Source organism: Molothrus aeneus, chromosome 10 (genome assembly GCF_037042795.1).
Source record: "Molothrus aeneus isolate 106 chromosome 10, BPBGC_Maene_1.0, whole genome shotgun sequence".
NCBI classification, from domain to species: Eukaryota; Metazoa; Chordata; class Aves; order Passeriformes; family Icteridae; genus Molothrus; species Molothrus aeneus.
In genome coordinates this window covers 9,968,996-9,987,749 of record NC_089655.1, presented here as the reverse complement: position 1 = coordinate 9,987,749, position 18,754 = coordinate 9,968,996, and the positions used below count along the sequence as shown (strand labels likewise).

Genomic DNA, 18,754 nt, shown 5'->3' with positions numbered 1-18,754 from the left:
GTGGTCATAGGAAAACATAACACTTCACAGAAGCAGGACTTTGTGTTTAATTTACAGATACACGAGTCATGGTCACATGATGTCAACATACATTTTTATCTGAACTTGGTAAGAATCTCCTTACTTTAAATCCTTAATTTTAAACTGGTATGAGCTCTTTTAGGAGAGATTTGCTCATTCACATAATATAAAGATATATTTATAATGGTGTTTCAAACCAACTAAGCTAAATGACATGTAGAGAGAAATGGAAGAACCTTCTGTATGTGAACATTTAAACAACTTTCTATTATGCCAAGGGGAACAGGTGTATGAGACCCTTTTTTCACTTCAGAGATTGAAAGCACTTTGAAAAAAATCTCTTACTTTTTATAGCAAAACCCTGTTGGTTAAGAACTTTGCATAACAAGAGTTTTGTAGTGTTAGACAAATCTCTCATAGGTATCCACACTCACCATAATAAAAAAACAGTAACATAAACCTTAGGTTAAACAGTATAAGTCAGATGAAAACAAAATTTTCAGAGAATTTCTAATATCTCTTGCTTCTTTTTTTTTTTGTTGATATACTTACTGTACAGCCTATCTTTTTTTTTTCTGTGAATAAGCCTGTTTGTACAAAAGTTCCAAGAAACCACTGTAACATAGTTGTTAATACAGGAAAACACACCACTGTGTCATTGGGAGTGTGTTCCACATGGAACTCCCATGGTGCCAACCATACTCTTCTTCAAGCAGATACAGCACAATTAATTCTACTGAGCTTCTCCCTTCTCTCCCAGCTCATTATCAGTGAGGAAGTGTGAGAAGAGTAGGGCTTAGCAATCTTCACTTTGCCCATGTCTTCATCATTGCCTTAGGATAAAACAGATAAAAAGTTTTAATGCAGAACAAACCAAACACACTGAGTTTTCACAAACTCAAATGATTTGTGAGCTCTGTAGCAATGGCCACTAAGGCCTATTTTGTAGACATTGCATAAAATTAGTCAGTATCTATACAAGTAGGGCTGGTATGTTGTGTGCAGTTCTGAAAAGCTCTATGTGGAGGCTCTCAAATCTCCTGTTTTGGAGAGGGGGTGTGTGTGTGTGTGTAAGTTACTTTTGGTCTATAAAGAGAAGATACAGAATTTCTCTCTCTTTAGACAAAGAGAATGATGCTTTTCCTTCTAAACCATGGAATATATTTACATTTATGTTTATAATGACCAATACCTTACTCTACAAATCATCTCACTAGGGTTGAAGTTGCTGTGATAAGGACTACCAGAACCAAACTGTTCCTGATATATTCAGATGTGTAAAATCTACAAAGATGGAGCTAAAAACTCCATCTGTGGGGTTGGTTTCTTCTCCTGAACTTGAAGAGGACATGGGGACAACAGAAATAAATATTTTCTTTTCCCCAAGGAAAAAAAGACTAAGCAATTCAGGCCACACAATTTTGTTTTGTGTAGCAAACTCTTAAGGGTGTTTAATCAGCTTATTCATCCGTGTTCTTCCTTCCTAACAATCACCTTAAAAGAGCAATCTAATAACAAAGAATACACACCATTTAACTAGTGAATTTTTGCTTACCTACCAAATATCGTTATCATTAATTTACACATTTTGTATTTCTTCCCAGCTGTTGAGTGTGGGAATGATATTCACTAAAATTTTCATCTCCTCAGGCCTGTATATTTGTATATTCATAAAATTCCTGGTGTGCATCTTCTGTTTAGTGATGCAAGTAGCAATGAAAGCAACAGTAGCTTGTTCAGAGAAGGCTTATTGCACATGCTTTGGTTTTTCCTTATTTGAAAGGCTCTGTGATTTCACAGATTAAAAAAAATTAAAGGTCACTTATTCCTGCAGCTTCCTCCAAAACAGCCTGTGGAAAAATGCAGCACAAAGCCCTAGCTAAAATGGCTTCACTAAGCCAGGCAAAATGGAAAACCTGTAAACCTGTGAGACTTGTACCCAAAATGGGTAAGACAAATAATGAAAATGGAACTAAAAATATATTAGGTGTGACAAAATGGAGCTTTTTCAGTGTGACTGTGAGAGACTGAGGCTGCAAACAGTTGAAAAAAAAGTCTTTTTTTGGATTTCACCTTCCTCCTAGGCTCCTGTAATCCATGCCAACATACTTCTAGTGTTACTTTGTTAGGCAGTAAGGTGAGAATGTGACAGTAAAACAGATGACCGGACATCCCATACTAGTCACACTTAATAGCAAAGTATTTTGTTTCAAAGATCTGTTATGTCAAGTCAGCTCTAGGTATTGCAGAAGAGACTGCTAGCACAGATCATAAATAAAATGGTTCTATCTCTATGAAATGCAAGGCAGTGAAGAAAGAACCTGCCTACTCTAAGAATTTTAATGGAATTATTCAGCCAGCAAAATAACTTGAATTATAGACTTTTGCTTAAATGTGTATTTGTCTTGTAGGTTTTCTAGAAAAGGCATCCAGTGTCAACAGTTCAATTTTTACAGGTGTTTACTAAGGGCATCTAAGCAGGTTCATCTTTCAGTTGTAAGATGCAGCACACACACAGGAACACTTCACATTTCTTGGCCATCAGAGCAACATGCTGCAAAAGAGCAGAAATCCATCAATTTTGATGCACAAACACTAGGGTAACTCTGCTAATCTATGCTGCCTCTCTTGGCCTGGTAGAAAAAGCCTTGCTCTGCAGTGCTGTGACACTGGGCTGTTTCTCTGTGGAGGTGATGGCTGAATTACAAAAAAAGTAGAGGCAACCAGGAGCAGAAAAGTCTAGCAGAAGTTGGACCCAATTCTCAGACTAACACCCTCCTTGACTTTGGAGCTGGGATCACATTAACCAAATCAAAGAGGGCACTTCACAAAGGACTTGTTTTTCTAACATGCTCTGTGAACTCTCTTGTATATTCAGGTGCACATTTCCCTTCTCAGTTGCTTGTGCAACAAAGAACCTGGGTGCTTCCAAAGGCTATCAGACAAGGAACATTCTCACCAGGACACTTGGTGCCTCCAACACTTTGATTCCTGGTCAAAAAAAGCCTGCATGCCATTCCCACCAGCCTTGGAGATAGCCATGGGCTGAAGTAGAACATCATTTTTCCCTTCCAGAGCCATGTATTAAGATCTACTTGTGACAGCAATATAGGTTACATATAATTAGGGAAAAAAATACTGCTATTAGGAAGCAAAGAAGATTCATTTTAAGTACTTGCATGCAAATTCTAACATTTGTAAGAAATTAAATTAGTTGTGAAATATGAACACTTGCATTAGTCACAGACAATATGCGTGAGGAAGAGGATGCAAAACAGATCTTTCCAAGTCTTACAGTCACCAAGGTTGTTATGTCCCCTCCTTTGCCACCAGCACATGACAAAAAAAATGAAATGTCATGATGGAGGCAAGAACATAACAAGGTGCACCTAATTTAATCCTGTGAGCTAACAAACATTGCAACAGTATTTACAATACAAATGAAAAAGTGGTAGTAAGATGAGGTGCAGCTAACTTGCAAGCAAGTAATCTTGCTGAAAGAGAAACTCTCTCTATCTTGTTCTGAAAAAATACTAACATGATGGCATCATAGAAATGATCAATGCCACAATATCGATTGAGTAATAATAAACTTGACCAAGGTATTTTTCCTATTAGGAAAAACTGAAACAACGTGTCATTTGAAACATCAAGATTTCAGGGAATATTTTAGCTTAGTACTTAATTTGAAGATATAAGAGAAGTACATAAATGATATCAAAAGACAGGACACTCTGAAGGGAATTAATTGAATTGTACATTTACACCAAGACACTATCACTTCCAGGTGCTGTTAGACAAAATGAAGCAATGAAAAAGCAAATCCATTTTTTTCTGAAAGAAAAAAAGATGAAGAATAGGAAGAATCTTGTACCCCGTGAAAACATATTGATGATGATGATTCTAAAATATATAAATAAACAGCAGAAAAATCCAAATAATTATAACACCACTCTTTGAAGTCAAGGAAGAAGAAAGAAGCTGATCAAAGAAGCTGAAAGGCCTTTGACATGGGAAGATGCTACTTCTGCTGAGTTTTCAGAAGATGTGATTAGAGCATGCCAGTGGCCAAGAATGCAGACAATAATACTCCCTAGCAGGTGCCAGAAAGTTCAGCCTCCTAAGGGCAGAGAAGTCTGGACTCTGTGAAAAGCAGCAAAACTAAAATTTGCTGTATAAACAGCAGCAGTCACAAATGACTAATTTTCTTTCCTGTCTTCAGGAATAAACTACACCTAAAATTTTCTATGTTGAAACATTTTTAAATTGATGCAATCAGCAGAAGTATTGCTTGCTGGTCAAACATCAATTTATTTTCATATGAAAGTGTAGCATGATTTTAGAACATTAACTATACTAACTAACTATTTCTTTGCAATGAACAGTTTATCCAAGATGCAATGATTTATTCATCAATTACCTCATGTCAATTACAGTAGCCACTAATATTTAATTAGGAGTTTGGATAAAACTGCCAGAAGAGAGGCTTAGAAAAAGTGTGTGTGTGTTGTGGGAGAGGGGGGCATTCCTGGAACACAGCCTGTGCTTGCTAAAAGCCATCCAGAAGCCCACATGATGAGATCCACCTCTTCAGAGCAACAAAGGCAATGGATGGCAGGTATCAGCAGAGGAAGAGGAGAAAGGAACAAAAACCAGCAAACTGGGCAGAAGAGAGAGACAGGTCTTGAGTTGCTAATTTTCCACATCTTCCACATCCAGATCTGGATGGAGCCTGAAACAACTCTGCAGAAAACATACTTTTCAAATAGATCTGTTAACTCTGTTCTACATAAGAACTAAGAGGTATTTTAATGCCATTACAAATAAAACAATTAAATCTTTGTTAAATGACTGAACTTGACTGCCAGTGGAGTTAGAGTGCCATGAAAAAACCCAACATATTGGATGAGGAGCTTATGCTGTTTCCAGACACTCTACCCAGAATGGGTGAGTGAAAAACCTGCAGGAGTTTAGAAGAAACATTATTACTAATTAGACTACTTCAGATAATTGCAGTAGAATGTGGCTCTGCTTTAGCAACAGCAAAGTACAAGATCATATTTCTTCCTTCTAAAGGTGAACTTCAAAATATTTTGAGAGGCAGTAAAGATTTCCATGTACGGTGTTAGAGCTTTAGTCATACCTACTCATACAAGAAAAAATTAAGATTGTTGACTATTACGGGAGAAAGAACCTGAAATTTAATAAAACTGTCACTTTCGCGTGCTTTAGGTTTATCAGAAATTTTAAAACTGTCAGTTTCATGTGTTTGATGTCTGCTAGAAATTCACCGAAACCGGCAGTTTTCTATTTGGTAACTGCCAGAAGTATTGAGAACTACACCGAGCCGTGTCCCCTCACAGCTGCCTGCTCTTCTCCCAGCCGGGAATGTACAATCCAAATGTATAACCAGACACTGGAGAAAGGCACAGAAAAGACTACAATATGATCTAGGAAAATTTACTGACCAAACGGTGATGGACACTTGTCATTAAGCGTGAAAGACAAGTCTGTCAAATGATTTTGTCATGAAGGAGGCACAGGTGGTCCAGACAGTAAATGCCGATCCGGGGGTGTTTGCCTCGGGGCCATCCTCTCCCTCGGGGCTCCGTCCTGGCCGCCCACTCCCTCACGGGATCCCTCGTGCCCGCAGGCCGGGCCTCCGCAGCCGCTTCCCGGGCTGGGGACGGGACGGAGCCCCCATCCCACCCCGTTCGTCCCCTCAGCTGGAAGGGCGGGGAGCTCCTGAGGCCAGCGGGGACGCGGTGCCCCGTGCACGGCCTTCTCTCCCGTCCTCATCCCCGCCCGGCAGAGGTGTCCTGGTAGCGGTGCCCCGCAGCTGGGCGAGATGCGCCTCACCTCACTTCACCTCGCCTCCTCTCGCCCTGCGCGGCCGTGCATACGCGGTACATCATTTGAAACACCCGCATTCACCTTTCTTTCCCCACCAGCGGCCAACGCAGCGCGGTGGCAGCGGGGAGCGCGGGGCCGAGCCCGCTGTGTCCCAGGGCCCGCCGCAGCCTCCGCGGGACCCGGCGCCGCCGCCCCGTCCCGGCGCTCACTCACCTCCGCCGCGGCGCGGCCCGGCCAGAGCAGGACGAGCAGCAGCACCGGCGCCAGGCGGCCGGGGCAGCCCCCGCCGGCCATCCCCCCCTCGGCGCTGCCTGCGCGGCGTCCCGGGGCGCTTCCACTCTGCCCCCTCCTGCCCTCCCGTGGTTTTGGCCGGAGGGTTCCTCCGCACCCGCCTCGGCGCTCCCGGGTCGCGGCCCCGCCCCGGCCACCCCTCTCGTCCACCCCCTCATCTCCCCCCGCGTGCCTTGGGCAGCGCTGGCAGCCGCCGCCTGCCCGCCCGTCCGTCCGTCCGTCCTCAGCGGGCATGGAGTGAGCGAGGCGTCGGGGGCTTTCCCGCCTGAGAGCTGAGGTGAGCGCCGCGGACGGGGGCACCTGGCTCTCCTCGGGACGGGGCTGGGCAGCGCGCTGAGGAGCGGCCCCGTCCCGGGACAGCGGGAGGTGTCCCGGATTGCCGGCTGGCTCCGTCCCCCGCCCGCGCCGCCGTGAGGGCGCAGGTGGCGGAACCCCCCGAACCGCGGCGGGAGCGGGGCCGGGGCCAGCCCCCGGCACCCCCGAACGAGGCGCGGGCTGCGCTCCCCCGGAGCGGGGTCGGCTCTGGGTCCCGGCGGGGAGGAGGGCACGGTGAGAGCGGCCGACAGCGAGGCGGTACCGGGAAAGCGGCAGCAGCAGCCGGGGCTCCCAGCGCCATCCCGCCGCTGCCGGGGCGCTCCCGGGCACGGACAGGAGTTCCTTCCGCAGCGCTTTCCGCTCCCCCGAGTGTTTTCTTTATGAGACAGAGGAAATTCCCAGAGGGGACAAAATGCTACCCCACCGCATAAATGGAAAGCAGCGAGAAATGTTTCTCCCCAGGGTTTCCTGTTAATATGATAAAAAGCTTTTGCGAACGGAATTGTGTTTGTCACATTTATGTTATTGACAGAAGTGCTGCATGCTCAAGGTAACCTTTCACCAAATAGAATGCTGTATAGATAAGGTGCAAACTTCGAAAGCATGCTGGCCACAGCAGCCTTATCTTGTCTGTAGTGTTCATGGATGCTAATACAGGAAATCCCATGTTACAGGTTTTATTTGCACTAAAAGTTATACAGCAAAAGCAACTATATAATAGATGTATATAAATTTAGGAGTATTAATGAAATACAAAGCTAAAGGCTTTTGTGAGCAGAAAGCTAGGCGCAGAGCTTTGTAAAACAGCTTCTCTGACAGGCACAAGAGTAAAGCTGAATCTCTGCTCAGTAGACCATACTCAACCTCTTATGAAAACTGCTCTGAAAGCTGGTTAGCAGAAGCGACTTCTCCAAAAAGTTTGGTAGTGCCAGTAAGAACATGCTTCAGGATGAGGTGAGCATTATCTTCAGTACCAAAGATCTTGTACATAGGACTATGGTAAAACAACTTGACTCTAAAATATCCAAAAGCTGTGAGAGCATGCTGGTATAGACAGCAAGGTATGGAGAGAAAAGGAAAGAATTCCCCTGGTTTCAGGCCAGATTGATGGTGACCATGTAGAAGAAATAGTATCCACTGCTGGAATTTAACATGAGAAGTTCTGGCATTAGAAAGAAGGTAGTAGACACTTTTTTGTAAATAAGTGAAAACAAAAGGTGCATAAGCTATCTATGAGACAATGAGGTCAGTGCAAGTGAGACTACAGTGGAAGAGAGTGATTAGTCCTCTGAAATGAAGACAATTTCAATGCAAAATGGCATGGCTCTCACTGTAAAGACTACTCAAAAAAACTGTTGAATACTATGCCAATGAGTTATTGGAAGAAACAGACAAAAGCAGGCAGACCACCATTAGGGGCAATGAAGGAACTCATGCAGAATACTGAGTGAATGAAACACTGCTATAATAAAGAGATACTGAGTCAATTTTCAAATGATGAAAACCCTGTGTGGAAATTAAAAAAAAAAAGTCAGCAAGTTCAAAGCAAAAATGTGATAGTGCTAACAAGGGAGATGTATCAATAAGGCAAAATATTTAAAAAGAATCCTCTTCACTTGCAGAACCACCTCCTTCACTGACCTTAAGCAGCTGGCTGCTAAGTGGCTCAGCTGAATGAGAGTTTTGTGTGTTTATAGTTAAGAAACAGCAAGTAATGTTGCACTCTGAGATTGTCACATAGAAGCATACATGCCTTTATGAGAGTCTCTAGGACAGATCCATGACTCCAAAGGAGCACTGAGCTGCTACACAGGTAAGATCAGCCACTGATGTTCTCCCTGCTGCTCAGCATTGCCATCATGGGCACTGTCCATCCACAGAAAGCCTGTGGAACCTTGATGCCCAGTGTTGCTGATACTGCTGTAATCCATGTTATTATCCAAGAGCTACAAACTCAGACAATCTTGTATGTCTAAACAGCTGTCCAGTTTAGCATCAGTTGTGCCAAAATGTATACCTGCAGGTGCCTGTAGAGCTACTTTACAAAAATCCAACAAAAGCACGAGTACATGAACACAGGAGATCAACCTTAATTCTAGAAAGCAATTGAAAGATGCATCTAATTAAAGTTTGTCTTTTTCTACAGTAACTGATACTTAATTACTTTAACTTTGGTTTTGTCTCCTTGGTTGTCTATGGTACAGAAAAGATAATACTATTTTCAGGAATATTTTTGTGGGAAACATTAAAGTTGTACAAATTTAGTATAAAATGCAAAGTTTTATAGAACACTGTAAATGAAAATACAGGACTTATTGGAAAGAATGGAGAGAGTACTGAATATGTCCATCACAAATGAGGCAGAAGTCCTATGGAAAACAGCATATATATTCACAGACTTCAAATGACTGTCCTCATTATATGCATAAAAGGACATTAAAACTGAGCACAAACCCCGATTTTTTATTTCACAGCTTCTGAATCCTTGACTCTGTAACTTGTGTGGTAGTGTTGCACATGATGTTGCTTCCTTTGGATGTGATGAAAATACAGTTAGGACTGCTCTAATTCTTTTTACCTCAATAACTGTAGCTGTGTGTCTGCCTCAAACTATGGCTCATGTCCTCTGTTCTTTAACAGAGTTACTGAGAATGAAGTTGTCTTATTTCTTGATTACTGTCTAGAAAGGAAACATCTAGATTATGTTATACTGCCAGCTTTTCCCCTTCTGCTTTCTGAGGTGAGGTTTGGTGATGTCATGTGAAATCTATTCCTTTGGTGGCAGTGAGTGTGCTATCCTGGGGATATTTTATTGAGGTAACTGTTGTGATTGCTTCAAAAACAAAAAATGAGATCAATTTGATACATCAATCTAAACAAAACCTTGTATTCTTTCTGTTATTGTATTAGCTACTGAACAATTCAACTTGTTCGGAAAATTATGGGGTTTAGATAGCCATGACAAAATAACAAGCAGAGGGTTGCAAGTCTTCCACTCATGCATTAAGTATTACTTCAAACTGTGTCAATGGGTTGGATCAAAATGGATTTTAATTTGAAAATAAAAGTTTCACTGCTAATACAAAGCAAATGTACCAAATATAATTTTCTTTTTCATTTTCTTCTTAATTTTCAGAAGCTATTTGGATAATTAAATAATGAGATGGATAGTGAGCAAAAGGAACACATTTCTGCAAATTCTCAACACTTTATGACTTGGATTTTCCATTTGAGGCAATCAGTCCTAACAATATTTTATTGCCTCATAATTTTGCTTATATTGTTTATATTACTAATGTAAAAAATCAGTGAGGTAGGAATGCGGTCGGAATATTATTTTTTCTATGAGGGATGTTGTTATTTTTTTCTTTTCTTACAGATGGGGAACTGGGGCACAGCAAGACTGTAAGAATTTGACAGATGAATGGAGTACCATACAATACATATAAAGAGTGATCTTGCAGCTTGGACTGGCTGCCTTTAGGCTATTTATTCATCAGTCAGGGCACAGCAGCTTCCAAAGACTCCCCTTAGTACTGAGGGATTTGGATATGCTGATACACACAGAAGTCAATATTATTTATAGATTAATTCTGGTTAGAAAGGTGCCTCACTATCAAATAACAGAAAGCAAAACAGTAATGTTTCAGGAACTGTACCCTCACGTGTTTAACAAACACATGGCTGCTGCCTGAACAGCTATCAGAGAGCAGCCAGTTTGCTGCACTTCACATCCTTACTCCCTGCTCAGGAACTGAGTGTCTTTGCCTACTCAGGAAACTTCTCCAAAGGAAGCAAACCCCTGTCAATTCACTCTAGTCAGGGTTCAGTTTGTTTGTGCTCAAAATTGTTTCCCACATTTGGAACACTAGAGTGCTAAAAAGCAGAAGCCTCTGATAATCTGTGCTAACCTGGGAGAAGCCCAGCCCTTAAACCCTCAGTTTGAAATAACCCTCAGTGTGACTCATTTGCCAGACATGCCTTATTACAAAGGATTGCAGCTTCTTTTTTATTTGGGGCATAAGGGAGTTTGCACGTGACCTGGCCCTGTCTCTGGATTTGTGAAGCTCAAGTTTCCAAAAAGGTTGGAACAGCAAATAAAACTGTTGGACCTAAGTCAGAGGTCAGGGATGCACTGATGTATGCAAATTATGTATTATGTATGCAATTTATGTATGCAAAATTTGACTGTGTGGGACTGTGGAGGCCACTTTGCAGTCCTGCACACTGAACTTCCAGCTTCCTACATCCTAGCAAAAGCTGTAGAAAAAACAGTCTAAAAAAAAAAAAGCTAAAAAATTCTAGGCAATGTCCAATTTTTGTCATCTGTCCATGCATATGGGTAGAATTCTTAGCTGAAATGCATATGTTTTATTCTGCATTTAGAGTGCTCTTCCTTTGCTCAGATGCTAGCACAGACTGGTCCAGCCCAGTTTGCAAAAGATGCTGCTGCTCAGTTTGGTCTTAAAACTATAACAAGTGCTTTCTTGAGGTTTTTTTAAAATTTCATTAGGTTTTTTACTATACATGGGTATTGCATCTTTTGTATTAGTGCCTTTAACTGAAATGGTGGCTATGAAAACTTTCTAAGAAATAATGATGCAAGATTCTCTTTGTTCATTATTTTAAACACAGAATGAAGACTATCTTTACTAGGCTGAAATCTTGTACCGCTTTTTATGTGAATCTGCAGTTTCATCATAGTCCCCTTGAAATAACTGGATTGCTGATAAAATAAAATGTGGCCTGAATAGGAAGAATATAATGTAGTGCCAACACAAAGCTGTGCAGTGTAGCACATACAAATGGTTAAGACTTATTTTTGGTTTTCCAGTGATTATTCATGCATACATTGGATGTATATTTTAATAGAAACAGGTTCAGAGGGGAAAACAACACCAGTATGGAACAGCATTTATAGACCATCCACAAACAGAAGGAAAGAGAAGACCTGCCATTTAAAGAAAAAGAAGTGCTGCATATACAAATCCTCAATCAGCAGGAATGGCATTAACAAAGGGTTCATTTGAACGGATTAAGTGGCTTATCACAGCTGCCTGGTGAGTTTTACAGATCACTACATTTTTTAACCAGATTCACTGAGATATATTCTTAGCTATTAATTTAACAGTAATAAGAAATACCTAGATATTTGCAAAGTTGAAGTAATTTTGAAATAGGCTTCACTGTAACCTGTAGACTAGTACACAGCAGTCTGTATGCTATGGCTGTACCTAATTTATCTTTTCATATAACTAGTAGACACCTTAGTTCTTAGTAAAAATAATATTAGCATTAATAATAATTTTAAAGAATGCTTACTTTCTGTATTGCTGCAGAAATTTTGGGCTAACTTTTTATTTTAGTATTTTTTTTGTAAACTTTACAAGCCATCACTAGCAATGGTTGGCATGGAGCTGGGCTTCCCTAGCAGCTGCTCTAGAATCATGTTGTTATTCTGAATGTGGCTTTCCTCTCTACTTTCTCTTGCCCTCTTTCTCTGACCAAAAGAAAACAGCACCAACTAAGTGATTTCAGGGTAGATGCAGATCATTCCCATCTCTACTCCGTCTTCACCTCATGGTGTCCATGGAGAAACCTATCTAGAGTGGGTCCCCTCTGGCCCTTCGTAATAGTGGAATTTGAAATAGGTTACAAGGGGGAGTTATAATCACTTTCACATAGTCTTGTCCATGCCTGTTTGTCCTCAGTCTCACAAGTCCAGAAAAACAAATATTCACAGCATGGGAGGCCATTTCTTGATGGTGTGCATGCCTTAGAAGAACACTATATAGTCACCCCAAACAGGATTAAATCATGTGTACACTTGATCACTTCTCACTTTCTACAGGCTAAATTTTTGTAAAGGTTTGAAGTTGTGAGGGTAGTTTTAATTCAGTTTTCTTCTTTTAAATCAGGTGGCTGCTGATTGTTTTTTCAACTCAAGGAATTGATGGGGTAAGTGACATTGATAGTTACTTTAGGCAGGTGAGGGATAGAACGATAGAGTTTAAACAAGTAGCACCACATGCACCAAAATGACCAATAGTTCTGTGGGAAAACTGTAATATTCCTCTCTGTATTTCTGCAGTTCTGTCTCTCCTTTCTGCTACTCAGCTTATCTAATTTGCAATCTTATGCTCTGGATTTTCCTAGATTCTAATTCTGGCTTCTTGGGGTGTATTTGGAAAGCTGGATGTAGACTCGGTGAACAAAGGAGGGTTTTCTATCTCTTTCCTCATGAAGTCTCTTTAATGGTTCTGCATTATGGCACATGTCAATTCTAGCTTTCCATTCTGCTCTCTATGTTAACCTAGATCTTAAACTGGCTTCTGTGAACAGCCCCATCTCTCTGAAGCCAAATTTTCACATATAATGTAGTTTCAATATCTACTTTATTATCCTGTCTGTACTGGCCTTCACATTACCCTTATTTTTGCAATGCCCTTGCCTTCTTTCAAGCCCATCCTCTTTGTATTCTTTCAAATATTTACAAGCTCTTTTTTTGTAGAGTTTATTTTTTTATCCCCAAACTCATCCCTTTTCATTTGAGCTGTTGAAGATGGAAATATTTTTTAAAAATAACTGTTCAACCAGAAGAAAGGATAATAGTTCTGTTATTGGAAGCTTGTATTCTATTGACATTCCAGGAGAGGCAAGATTCTAACAACTATGTGAGAGACTAGTGCAGAGTAGATTAGTAATTTCATGGGAAATGCAGTGTGTGATAGACAAGTAGTGTGTGAGAGAGACCATCATAACATCTTGTTCTGAGGTTTGGGAATTCCAGATATTCTAAAAATGGTCTAGATAGAAAGAACAGAATTTTTCCTCCTTATCTAATATTTGTCAGAGTTTTCTCCTTGAAACATTGAAGTATGAGCCTATAGTGTTCTGTTGGGTATTAAAACCAGTAACAAAACAATCTTGACCTTGATAATAATGAAAATCCACACTGGGGAAATATTTGTTTTATCACCATTTACTTGTTTATCTACATTATTCTTAAATATTTTACCTCCTTGTTAAAATTCTTTTTAAAATATCTTTGATAATTTACACAGTTTTACTCAAAAATGCTATTTAGGAGACATTCCAACTTAGTTTATAAGTGCATATGAAGTATGTTTATTATTACACTTTGAGAAATAGAAAAGAACAGTGAAATGATGTTCATTTACCACACACAAGATCTACTGAACTTACATTTCGTTGTGTTTTCATTTCCCCTTGAATAATTTTTCTCATTGCAACTTGATGAAAAAGCAGTAATTTCTTTGCTATTAAAATAACAGAATTTTTTAATACAGGAAGTAAATTAATAGTAGGCAATGCATAATTACACCATGCATATACTTATTTTCATTTAATAGACAAGAATTAAATTCAAGGTTTTATCTCTGAGTAAATGTCTTGCTCCTTCACCTTGTTTTGTCTTTTATCATTTCATTGTAGTTGAACAATCTCCTAAAATAATGTGATGGATTACAAATTGTACATTATTGCAAATTAAATTCTGGTTCTGCTAAAATCTATTTCAGATGCAGCTGGTTTCCCAAGTTATATTTGACTGTAATATTTAGTTAAGTAACATAACTTGTAGTTAAGTTCTTCCACCTTCTACAACAACAAGTAATAAGCTTTTACTTATTGCTTCTACCTCGCCAGCAGGTTTATGTTGATGAGAGATCTTTTGCCTTGAAAATCACCTAATTAGCTAACATGTCCAGCTGACAATATTTGATGATGTAATTGTTGTCTGTTGTACATTGACAAATCCACAACCTTTTCATTTTTAGGGAGGATATGCATATATTGATCCATGTGGGGGACAGGATTGTTCAGTTTGTCGGTGCTTTCCAGAAAAAGGATCAAGGGTAAGTTGTGAATAGAGATAATTATATTTACTCTTGCAAATACTGTTCATTTTGTGCACATTGCTGTTCCTGAAAATCAACATGGTTGATAAATCAATAAATCAATATTCAGACATAAACACATCTGACAAACTGTATAATTCTGTCACTGGTATCAAGAACAGCTGTCACTGAAGAAACCTAAGATTGTAAAGACTTCTGTTTCTAATTGGATTTGTACTAATCATGGTACCTTTCTTGTATTAAGGATTCTTTGAAATCAGTCTAGGAATTAGACAGATGCAATTCCTAATACAAGTGAAGTATAGAAACCTATACTTGTCTTCTACTAAGAGGCTGGTTGAAAGAGAATGTCCAAGCCATTCTCTAGTTTTATGAGAACTTAGTTATTTCTTATTTGGGTTGGGTGACTCCAAAAGTGTTTGCAGACTTTTTATCTTACTCACTTAAGATACCAACTTTAAAAAAACCTTGAATTTTGTCTTATGAATAATTATAAAACAGCTCTAAGGCATTTTCACATTACATGCTAAAATAAGTAACTGTATATGTTGCTAATTGCTAATTGAAATATGTCCAGTGATGATTAGTTTATCTTGGCTTTTCTTTCTCAGAATACCTCTCTAGCCAATAATTTAAACATTGTGTGAGGAAAAAAACTTACATATATACAAAATGTGTGTGTGTATATGTGTATATATGTACATATATATATATATATATATACACACACATGTACTGATTGGTGGTCAACTAAAAAATTGTCAGTGATGAAAAATCTTTCTACCAAAGTACTATGTGTATGTTTAAGTTTAGGAAGGTTGAATATGGTGTATCAATTTTGGAAGAGCCCCATGCCCCATTTCTTTGTGTACAACCTGAGTTACCAGAACAGCAAGACACACCTTTTTCTTCCTGTGCTTCTGCAGTTAGCTGCACGCTTTGCTGTGTCATGATCACTGCCCTGGTGTCCTTGGATCCTATCCTAATCCTCCAGGATTATGTCTCTGTGAAAGTCCCCCATGCTGTAGGATTTTCATAATAGAGGCCTAGGGTGCGTATATCTCTGTAACACTGTGCTAACAAAAGGGCATCCCAGGAAAAGTATTTTGACTGGTACCTCTGCAGTGTCTCTCAGTGCTACTGAACAGACTGTTTTGGATACCAAAAACCTGATCTGAAGTGCCATTTAAAGACAACTAACTCTCAAACGAGGGGGAATTTCCCTGATTTGGGTTTGCACTCAGTTGCCTGGAAGTTCTGAATTACATGCTCATAATCAGTCAATAAATAATAAAGATCTCCTGCAGTTGTTCTAGCTCTTTCCTAGGCTGTCCTCATCACATGTAAACTTGACCATGATTCATGCATTGGCAGCGAGTTTTCTAAACAATTCCAAGGAACTAGACTTAAGTGCCAAATAGAAGTGTAATAAACATTTCAAAATTAATTCAATGTTGTTATGCAACTGTAAGTCTGAGAATTGTACCATTTTCTGAAAAAGCTCTGAAATAAGCATGTACATGTACCCTGATGGACAATGGATAAAGTATCTCCAATATAATATTAATCTATATTTCATGCAGTCATTTATATTAATCAATATACTAGAAACAGAACTACTCTTGAGACCCTACATGAAACATGGCTTTACTAAAGGCTGCCTCACATAGATTACTGCCCATATTTTCTATCCTAATGTATGGTAATTAATAATTTTCTCTAGGATTATTTAATATTTTCCTTCATACTGCAATTCTTCTGGTTTTTAAACTTTGCTGTATTCTGCTTTTACACTCTGACACACTAACTTTGCTCTCCAATCTTTTGTGGAGACTACCCATTACAAAACAAAAGATTAGTTTATCTTATCGTTAGCTTTCTAGAATGCAAAACATCTGCTTTTCTGTTTGAATCCTACTCTGGGGCTGGTTCCTCAGAGTTTTGCATCTTCCTCAGTCCTGTCTTAAAATTGTACAAAATAAATGGTCATTAAAAGCCTCTGGCATGGTAAAGTACACAAGCCTAAATATTCAGAACTTTTGTTAGTAAGTCTTCTATTTGCCCATTTGTGTTACCAACTTATTTCAAAAGTTCCATACCTTCTCAGTGATTTACTCACGTGCAGCTCCTCACAGCACTGAATCCTTCTTCTTCACAGCACAACCAACAAACTCCAACTCTCTGCTCACTCACTCTTTTGTGGCACTGGTCTTCTTATTGGACACAGCTGTGGCCTATTAAGGGCAGGCCTGTTCCTAATCTTTGGTGATTGGTACAGCTGCAACTCCTCAGGTGTGAGACTGCCTTCTGCACTATTTTCTTGCATTCTATCCCTCCACACATTTGAAAATATTTTAAATTTCAACATCAAAAGCCTTCTTTATTGTAAGTGGAAAGATAATGATAATTAAGGTTTAGCTAGAAAACAGCAGATCATGGGAATAAGAAAATAAAACTGCCATGGCCACATTTGAATGTATTGATAGTGGGCAAGTTGACAGAAAAGTAAAAGGAAATAGCTGAACTTTCATTTAAATAAAGCCATTATAGCTATGTATCAGTTGCTCTATTGGGTTTTAGAAGAGCTTGTGTACCTGTCATTTTTAATTCTCTCAACCATAACTTTGTGCAAGAAATAGATTTGTACTCCTATTCATCAGAAAGAAATCACTGAAAAAACATTTTAATCATTACTGCTGGTTGTATGTCATTACAATTGTTCACATCACAATGAAATTTTTACTTCTGTTCACTTGGGACTGCAATCTTGTTGGAGTTAGTCTCTCAAGATAATGTTTATCTTTTAATCTTATGTCACAACTCAAAAGGACAACTCTCTCTTCCATAGTATCCATTAAAATGTGCTGCTAAGTCTCTTTGTCCACACTGTGTGCTATTATACCTGGACATTTCAGATCTGTAGAATGGCTAAATGAGGCAAAACATCATTAGTGAAAATATATATGGCAGTAAGTGTTCTACCTGACTTCTTAAATTCTTTTTCCCCTCTTCCTTTTTGGTAAAAGGAATCACATGAAGTCACATGAAGTCTGTGATTTCAATTTTCATTAAAGACATAGTAAAACCTTTCCACCATTTCATCATCTTTTTTTACATTGGAAAGTTGTTTCCTGGAAAACTCCTGCAGTGTTGTATCACCAACTTCCAAAAATGCTGGCTGCTCTAAGAGAATTTAGATAGCTAAAAAAAAGCTTGCAGTTAGCACTGACCGATTGTAAACCTGTCCTGTGCTGACCCCTGTGCTGATCAAACCAGAGTTTGATCCTATTCAATTCCCTTGGCTTTGTTTTTAGTTAAGTAGATTTGGGAAGCAAGCATCTATTCATGAGCCAACCTGATCTGGCGTCATGTGAAATGCCTGGATCAAAGTGAATAATAGATATAACTCAGCAGGACCAATGCTCGTTCTTTTGCAGATGAAGCAAGAGGTTGATTTTTTATCCTAGTGTAGGGGAGAATGCAGCAAACAGAAATCTAAGAGGAGGGTTTTATACTTTCTGACACTTAAGATGTAAGGAGTAAGCATTCACAAGAGATGCTGAGTCACTTGGGTGTCACAGGTAAGTCAGGAAGTCAGCTGGTATCAGTCACTGCAGGGCAAGAATGCACTGCCTTGGGGTAAGAATGAGCAAAGTTACCTGGGAGTAAGTCAATATTCTGGCACTGCTTCTCTTGTAACATCTCAGTAGATTTTGTGAGTTGCCAAATTTGCTTAGTGGGTTCCATGGGTTATTGAAGTTCAATTTACAGCACAGTGTAAACATATTTAAAATGCACTAACTCAGAAAATGGTGCAAATTCTGTCTCTTTTGGGAAGTAAGAGACATTTATTAAAACACACTTTTTTTGCATGTCGGTATGCAGTGGCAGTCTGTCATTCACATGGAATATCCAGCAGTTGTATTTGAATTTTCAAGTTGCACACTCAGGAAATAAATATGTAAAATCCTTCTGCTTGGTCTCAAATGCACTATCAGAGATAGTCACTAGCATCTGAGGAAATCTAGATTTCTCCCATTATTTGCCTCCTACTTGTTGATCATTATTTCCCAGTACATTAGCTGTAAGTTTTAAAGCAGTTTTAAAGCAGAAGATTCCTGAGACCAGTTACATGTTTCACTTACATTCACTGAAAACATACTGTTTTTCTATAAAACAGATCAAGAGAAATGAGACCCCTAAATCTATATCTGAAGCAGACCACACCTTTTTTTTTTTCTAACAGGGCCGAGGAATAGGCAGTTCTCTGCCTACAGAAGTTAGGATTGAACTGGTAGGGAAGGGATCCTGCTTACCAGAATGTGGAATAGGAACAGAACCACTCCAGTCTGTAAGGAGAATCACACCAATCACTGCAAGATCTCTTTGAGGTT

At 39.4% G+C, this 18,754-nt stretch overlaps 2 protein-coding genes across 2 annotated transcripts in view; one reads left to right on the top strand and one right to left on the bottom strand.

Annotated features, from left to right (window-relative positions):
• COL4A3 (collagen type IV alpha 3 chain) overlaps positions 1-6,168 on the bottom strand; it is a 53,993-nt gene extending 47,825 nt beyond the window's left edge. The window contains exon 1 of the mRNA XM_066556599.1: positions 6,088-6,168. Coding sequence (XP_066412696.1) covers positions 6,088-6,168 — 81 coding nt within the window. The remainder of the gene's footprint in view (positions 1-6,087) is intronic.
• Positions 6,169-11,484: 5,316 nt separating this feature from the next.
• COL4A4 (collagen type IV alpha 4 chain) overlaps positions 11,485-18,754 on the top strand; it is a 61,830-nt gene continuing 54,560 nt past the window's right edge. Inside the window, exons 1-3 of the mRNA XM_066556615.1 lie at positions 11,485-11,540; positions 12,399-12,438; positions 14,280-14,357. Of these exons, the coding sequence (XP_066412712.1) occupies positions 11,485-11,540; positions 12,399-12,438; positions 14,280-14,357 (174 nt within the window). The remainder of the gene's footprint in view (positions 11,541-12,398; positions 12,439-14,279; positions 14,358-18,754) is intronic.